Source organism: Haematobia irritans, chromosome 1 (genome assembly GCF_050003625.1).
Source record: "Haematobia irritans isolate KBUSLIRL chromosome 1, ASM5000362v1, whole genome shotgun sequence".
Lineage (NCBI taxonomy): Eukaryota > Metazoa > Arthropoda > Insecta > Diptera > Muscidae > Haematobia > Haematobia irritans.
The window spans coordinates 127109011-127117559 of record NC_134397.1 but is presented as its reverse complement, the minus strand read 5'-3'; the positions used below and the strand labels follow the sequence as shown (position 1 = coordinate 127117559).

Sequence of the window (8549 nt, the reverse complement as noted above, 5' to 3'; positions counted from 1 at the left end):
TGTTTTTTTTCAAATTTTTAAATTTTTTTATATTTCATTTCATTTAATTTCTTATATTTTTTTATATTTCATTTAATTTCATATCATTTTTATATCAATTTTTCATATTAATTAATTTGAATTTGTCAATATTTTTGAATTTCACATTTACCTACTTTTCTTAGTGTAAAGCCGACTTTAATTTTCGTTCTTCATATCTTTCATTATATTGAATTCGCCGTAAGAACAATTGTCATCTTCATTTGCTTTAATTTAAGTTAGTTGCGTTTAACAGCTCAATAAAGTCGGTTCAATCCACCTTTGAATTAAACTCGAATTCTTTGGTTATTATTTTGTCGGAGCCGTCTTTCAACCCCAATATTTAATGAACTCCTAGCCAACTGGTGAAGAGTTCATCATATGGTCCTTCGAAAAAACATCCTATTAAAGAATAGGACTAGATGTGTACCAGTGGGTTTTTGAAATCGTCAAATTTTCAAAAACTTTCTACCAGTGAAAACACCATCATATAAAGACGAATCAAAAACTGTGAAAAGCATATTAAAAACAATAACAAATATCGTTGCAACGATTGATTGTGCTTTACATATTGAACATCAAAAAATTGGGCATCCTACCAGAAAAGGAGCGCCAACAGTGAAAATTGATGTCATCATTATCATCATCATAAAACCTCATCAAGAAGTCCAAGTGAGAAAAAGAGTAAGGAATCAAATCAGGTATGTGCAGTGGTAATTGGTTTTCTTATTTCATGATCATCTCTAAGTGTTCGTAAATCCAACAATAAAATACAAGTGAAAAAACCTAAAAAAATCGATTGAATAAATAAAGAACAGTGATAAAGAAATATTAAACGGTATTCTAAAGAAAAGTGAACATTTCTACCAACAAAAATATTAAATCCAGTTATAAATCCAAAAACCCTGAAAAAAGTTGAAAGAAAAGTGGATAAATAATCATATAAACCCGTATGTTGTGATAAAGAACAATAAAAATATAAGTGGAAAAAACGCTAAATTGACCACACTCCAACTGAACACAGCTCCGTTTCAAGTGACAGTTCATACAGCGAAACGATTGATCGAAGAAGAAAGGACAAAAGTGATTGATTGTCAAAGCGGACAGACGGAAAATTTTTAGTGGAGTAAAAAGTGGTAGAAAATAGTGAAAAAAAAAAACTAATAAAAATTCTAATAAACTTTGGTGAAAGACTAGAAAAACTATTATTGTGAATTACTGAACATAATTTATAATATATATTTAAAAAAAATTGTATGTGAATATCATCAACATAGTGAAAAAATTGGGGAAAAAACATGCAGCAACATCAACATAATGGGTGAGTCGATCCATTTATTTTCCTTACATACTGTCTAAACCTATATAAAATATATTGTTTGAATACATATCCCAAAATTATTACAAATTTTCTTTAAAAAATTGTCCCTAACAACAAATATTTATGCTAAAAAGGGTATACAAGCATACAAACATATTCATTACATGCCGGCACTAAAATAAATATACATACAAACATACCTACGTATATTAAAAACATTCAGTTGAAATCGAAATAATTAAGAAACCAACGAAAGTTAAAAAGAAAAAAAACTACGGTAAACTATCAACATAAACAACAACAACATAATAATCTAATTGGCAACATGTACCCCCACCCATCGATCCACATACCAACGATTTTGTTTTGATCAACATCAACTGCAGTGTGACGTCACACACATGCATGTAGGGATTGCCTACCTCGACAAAAAATAGGGTTGGCAGATTAAGATTTTTTTTAGTGGGAATGAACATTAATACCCGAAAATATAAAAAATAAATCATTATTTAAAAATTTTAATAGGGATTGCCTACCATAACGTGAAATAGGGGTGTCGTAAAAAATTTTTTTTTTTTTTTTGGATGATAGTGGAAATAAAATAAAATTAAAATGACTTAAATTTCTGGACATTTTTAACGATTTTCGCTAAAGTGTTTTTCTGGGATTTCGTAAAATTTCTAGGGATTGTAAGAAAAATCACTAAAATTTATCAAACTTTTTCATTAATTGTTTGAAACAAGAACAATATCCCATTTTTTCGGTCTAAATCATGCAAATCAACATTATTTAACCAATTTGAAAACAATAATATTGCCATTTTTTCGAATTTAAAGCAATTAAATTGCCAATTTGTTTTCACCTAACAATATACGAGAATTAAACCACAATTATTAGTAAACTTAATATTCAAAACAATCGCTGTTGAACCACAAATAACATTTTTGAGCGCATATATCTAAAAATAAATTTCGCGTCGTCGCCAAACCACTATAAATATTATAAAATAACGGAAAAAAAACATTAAATTGGAATCTAATTGGGCTGCAAATAAATCTTTTACAAGGTTAAAGTAAATTTCACCATAAAATAAAAAATTTTGCAATTTAAATTTGTCGACTTGCATCAATATGGCGTCCCGTCGTAGATTTTTATTCTGTTTGGAACAAGTAGTTTCGTTTTGTGAGAGCTGCAAACCAACTCCTGCCACAAATTCTGTGACGCTAGAAGTGGACGAAAACGAGCTGGAGAAAAGGTGGCAAAAGTTAGCAGCAATATATGAGGAGATTATGACAGCTGATGAGGGAGAATATAAACAAGATGTTCTAGATGCGGCAAAACAAAAATATAATGAGGCCAACGTAAAATACAGAGACTGTCTTGTGCGAATTAATGGGTTAAAATCGAAACAGCAATCATCGCTGGAAGATAGCAGACGTGACGTATCGTTTGTAGGCCAAGGGTTTTCATCTTTAAAACTACCGCCTTGTGATACACAACCTTTTGATGGAGGATATGCGAAATGGCCCGCATTCCGGGATCTATTTTGGGGAGTATTTGGAAGCCATTCGGAGATTTCACCTGCTCAAAAGCTTTACCATCTTCGAAACAAAACAAGAGGGGAAGCTTACCAAATCGTAAAGAAATTTGATTTAGTAGATAGCAATTTTGAGTTAGCGTGGAAAGCGCTAAAAACTAGGTATGAAAACCCGAGAATACTAGTTCATCAACAAATGAAGGTATTATTTGGAATTCCAGCTGCTCAAAGTGAAAATCCAAAAGCAATTCGACAGATTCAGCGGGGTATAAATGACAGCCTATCAATTTTTCATTCTTATCAAATAAATACCGAGAATTGGGACCCTATATTAATTCATCACTGTTCAACAAAATTGCCTGAAGAAACTCTTCGAGCTTGGGAAGATTCATTGCCGGATCATAAAAAGCTTCCAACCTGGAGCCAGATGGATGAGTTTCTCTCAAAACGGTTAGAAATTTTAGAAACAGTATCCGACATGCGCCGTCCAAACATGAATAATAAATCTCAAACTTTTCATACGAAATTTGAATCCACTAAAAAGAAAGATAGTTGTAAAAAGTGCAGCGGAGATCATACCTTGAGACTTTGTGAAAAGTTTAAGGCTTTGTCAGTAAGCGATCGAATGAAATTTGTATACGGAAATAAAATATGTGCAAATTGTTTATCATCCAATCATATAAAATCAAAGTGTCCAAGTAATAAAGGATGTTTTACCTGTAATAAAAAGCATCATACTTTACTTCATATGGAATCAAAAGAAAGGAATTTTTCTCACGTGACTCAGGAAGTGGGAAGCAGTCCAGAACCACAACCTTCAACATCATCGAATGTACATCATATGCAAACCCAATCTCAGCCAACCGCGTCGGTTCAATCACATTTTACTCAAAATGAAGCAGCTACGATCTTACCAACAGCTCTTGTCAATATCGAACATGCGGGTGAAAGGTTTGAGGTTAGGGCATTATTGGATGCGGGATCCGAAAGAAGTTTCGTAACAAAGAGGATCCAGCAAACTCTTTCTTTGCCGGTTGACAATTATCGTTCTCAAATCTCAGGATTAGGAGGAACAATTGTTGGAAGTTCTAGTCATCAATGTTATCTAAATTTGAGTTCGAAAATTTCTAATTTCAAAATTCGAGTAAAAGCCATCGTTGTTTCTAAACTTTCACATTTCTTGCCATCTAAAAATATTCGAATTGAAAGCTTGCCGAATATGAATAATATAAAACTTGCAGATCCGAATTTCTTCAAACCAGCTCAAATTGATATTATTATCGGAAGCGACTACTTACCATTAATAAATTTAAAAGGCATTCGATCATTTTTGGAAACCGGACTAGAAGCTAGAGAATCCCAATTTGGTTGGTACCTGTCCGGCCCCATACCGACAACAGCAGTTAATACGTTCTCGACTTTAGTTTCTGATTCTGAAGATTTTGCTCTCAGCTCGCAAATCAAGAAGTTTTGGGAGTTGGAAGAAATTCAATCACCTAAAATGGAGTCTGAAGCCGATGAATATTGCGAACAGTTATATCAGCAAACAACTTTTCGGAATCCTGATGGGAGATATGTTGTCCGGCTACCCTTCCGGCAAGAGTATCCTCAAAATATATTTTTGGGCCCATCGAGGAACTTAGCGTTAGCCCAATATTATCGGATGGAAAGAACTCTGGATAGAACTCCAGATTTGAAATTGCAATATGACCAAGTTTTACAAGATTATATTGACAGGAATCACATGACAGAGATACAATATTTCGTAACTACAGACAGCAAGCAAAACTCATTCTTTTTGCCCCATCATGCGGTTATTCGACCAGAGAGTAAAACTACCAAAGTAAGAGTTGTTTTCAACGGTTCGAAAAAGAGTAGCAGTGGGTTTTCATTAAATGATGTATTGTACCCTGGTCCGATCTTACAATCTGACATTGTACAAATCATCAATGGATGGCGGCAGTATCAGTTCGTGTTTACAGGTGACATCGAGAAAATGTATCGCCAGATTGAGGTTCATAAAAGAGATCGCCCTTTCCAGCGGATTCTATTTCGTCCTCATCCTAAGGAAGCTGTTAAGTCCTTCGAATTAAACACCGTCACTTTTGGCATTAATTGCGCGCCGTTCCTCGCAATACGGACATTAAAACAGTTGGGTAAAGATTGCGAGCATTTAAGTCCCCATGCATCAAAGATATTACAGCATGAAGTTTACGTCGATGACATTTTATCAGGTGGATATACATTGGAAGAAGCAAGGGAAAAACAATTTCAACTTATAAACACACTAGCTTCCGCGAAATTTCCACTTCGAAAAATCACATCAAACAGTCCTATCCTTCTCGAGCAGGTGGCCCGGGAGGATCTTCTGGACGAAGAATTTTTAAAGTTTGAGGATTCTAGTACCACCAAAACTTTAGGCATAAGGTGGAATGCCAAATCTGATTATTTCTATTATGTCACATCTTCCATCTCCGAATCTCCAATTGTTACCAAACGTCAAATCCTATCGGTGATCGCTCGTCTTTACGACCCACTTGGATGGCTTGGTCCTATCATCATAATAGCAAAGCTTTTAATGCAACAACTTTGGGAAGGAAATAATAATTGGGATGAAGCTGTTCCCCCACATATTCTTGCCCAATGGAATAAATTCCGAGAAAATCTTCATCACATAGAAACACTTAAAATACCCCGATGGGTTGACTTCTCTCCAGGCAGCAAAGTTCAAATCCATGGGTTCTGCGATGCCTCGGAGAGAGCGTATTGTGGAGCTGTATACATAAGAACCGAAAATGCGGGAATTTTTTCCAGTCATTTACTTTGTGCCAAAACCAGAGTAGCACCGATAAAACGCACAACTATACCCAAATTAGAATTGTGCGGAGCAGTTTTGCTCACTAACCTAGTGAAAGCATTGACGAAAAAGCTTTCCTACAAATATGAACTATTTTTATGGACAGATTCGTCTATAGTTTTGGGGTGGCTCCAAAAATCACCTCAAACACTCAAAACATTTGTAGCAAATCGTACTTCTGAGATTCTCAACTATACCGATCAACATACCTGGAAGCATGTCAGAACAGAAGACAATCCAGCAGATTTGGGTACACGAGGTCGCTTACCTCTTGAATTAATACAAGATAAGCTATGGTGGAATGGTCCTGATTGGCTACAGACACCAATTGCAGCATGGCCACAACCTCGTAGCTTCGACCCAATAGATTTAGAGACGAAAAAGGTTTCTAATTTCCACATTACCGACAGCGAACCGATCATTTCCAGATTTTCATCATATATTCGTGCCTTAAGAGTGATGAGTTATGTGTTTCGAATTGGTCAAAAGTGTGACTCTCGACCGAAGAATCTAGATATATCGACGTCAGAAATTATCCAGACGAGAAATCGTGTTATAATACTAGCACAACAGACCTACTTCGCCAATGAATATGAGTGTCTTCATAATAAAAATCCTTTACGAAGCAAAAGCAATCTTAGTGCTTTATGCCCATTTTTGGATAAAAATGGTCTCATGAGAGTTGGAGGACGCTTGGAGTATTCTGGTCTCTCTTATGATGAGCGACATCCTATCCTCATTCCTGAAAAGTCTACGTTTGCAGTTCTTTTGATAAAATATACCCATGAAGTTCTTTGTCACGCAGAATATAATGTAATGCTACGAGCTATTCGACAAGGCTTTTATATTACACGGCTTAGAAATCATACTCGAAAATGCATCCGATTGTGCAAAACATGTACCTTGTTTAAAAGAAAATTTCAGCAGCAAATTATGGCAGATTTACCACGGGAACGGGTAACATTTTCACTACCTTTTACGTATTCAGGAGTTGACTTTGCTGGTCCATTTACTATAAAAACGTCAACTTTACGTAACGCAAAGACTGTGAAAGGATATGCGGCCGTCTTTGTCTGCTTTTCTACTCGTGCAGTACACTTAGAGGTCTGCTCTGACCTCTCTTCCGATGCCTTCTTAGCAGCTTTTACTCGCTTCACTGGACGCCGAGGTTTACCCAAAACCATGTTTTCCGATAACGGAAAGAATTTCGTTGGTGCCAGCTACAAGCTACTACAAGAGCACAATAAGTTTCTTAAAGATTCTAAGAACTGCTTGGTTGAAAAATTCGGTCTTAACGGATTCAATTGGAGTTTCATTCCGCCTTACGCCCCTCACATGGGAGGATTATGGGAGGCAGCCGTTCGTAGTATGAAGTCTCATCTCAAGAAGATCGTAAAAAATCTAAACTTTACGTACGAAGAGTTCAACACCATATTGATTCGAATCGAAGCCATTCTAAATTCAAGACCGCTATCGCCCTTGTCTGAAAACCCTGATGAACTTTTGCCACTGACACCAGGACACTTCTTGCGCGGTGCCCCTCTCACAGCTCATCCTGAAGCCCCCGAGGATCCTCCCAAGGAGAATTTGTCTTATATAAACCGATGGAAGCGGTTGAAGATGATACAACATATATTTAGTCAGCGATGGAAAACAGAATACGTCACCGAGCTCCAGAGACGATATAAATGGAAAATCACCCGTAACAGTTTAAAAGAGAATGATTTTGTAGTGGTTGCAGAGGACAACTTGCCTCCGACAGAGTGGAGACTGGGTCGAATCACAAAAGTAATTCGTGGTAAAGATGGCAATGTGCGCGTCGCGGAAATCAAAACTCAAACGGGAATAATAACTCGTCCAATCGTAAAACTTTGTGTCCTACCAACACACGAGTCCAATCTGAATCAAAACAAATAAACTGTTTTTCCGATGATCATATTTTAGAGAACCCAATTACTCATTGTACATGTTTGTTTTGTTTCGTTTCTTTTTTTTCTCTTTCTCTTCGCAGCGCTCCACCACGCCGAGGAAGATGCCAACTTTGCTCTAAAAACCACCTCCTAAAACGTTGCCCAGAATTCCGTTGGATGTTGCCCAAAGAGCGGTATGAAGTGGCAAAGAACTTGAATGTATGCCTAAACTGCCTGACTGATTGGCACCAACTTGATGATTGTCATTCGAGCAATCGTTGCAGTGTTTGCTCTCGCCTACACCATACAATGTTCCATCACGAAGATGTCCATGTCAATTCGCCACCAGGGTTAAAACGGTTCTCTGCAAAACTTCAACAGATGATATCCGATGGTACTCTTGCAAAGCTTTATGAACTGATCAGCGGCAACCAAGAACTCCAAATAACGCCAGCATCGCAAAATCCCATCGCAATAAGAAAAGTGATGGCAGTTCAAAAGGCAAAAGATGTCCGTGAAGTTGCCACAGCACCAATTTCAAAATTACGTCGCTTCACCATGGAAAACAAGCCAGCGATCCATCCTCATGGAACCGACTGTCAGGTCATCTTACCGGTAGTACTCTGTGAATTGGCTGCGGGTGACCAAAAAATTTCCTTAACACTGGCACCCAGGTGTTCGCCACTCACACGTGTTATTTGAGTCGGTCGAGCATCTCCACTTCCGGTCAAAATGGGTCAAACATCTTCCACTTGGGGTTTTCCAAATCATCACTAAGAAGAAAACATGGTGGCAAGATTTGGTTTTCGTCGATAAGCTTCAAGTTGAAATCCCTCCACCAGTTGAAGACGAAATGTTGCCTTTTCTGTTAGAAACGAATGGCGTTACCAGAGATATGTGGGCCCA

The 8549-nt window shown here is 36.9% G+C and overlaps 1 protein-coding gene across 1 annotated transcript; it reads left to right on the top strand.

Moving 5' to 3' along the window:
* Positions 1-617: 617 nt before the first annotated feature.
* LOC142231505 (uncharacterized) lies at positions 618-8345 on the top strand. Its single transcript, XM_075302114.1, has 2 exons — positions 618-1339; positions 7745-8345. Exons 1-2 carry the CDS (start codon positions 1317-1319, stop codon positions 8343-8345), a joined length of 624 nt encoding a protein of 207 aa, XP_075158229.1. The 5' UTR covers positions 618-1316.
* The last annotated feature ends 204 nt before the right edge of the window (positions 8346-8549 follow it).

Excerpts from the sequence above, each read along its gene's own strand:
- LOC142231505 (XM_075302114.1), top strand. The coding sequence starts at position 1,317 with ATGCAGCAACATCAACATAATGG. Across the intron at positions 1,340-7,744 it reads CAGCAACATCAACATAATGG|CGCTCCACCACGCCGAGGAA; the intron begins GTGAGTCGATCC and ends TTCTCTTCGCAG.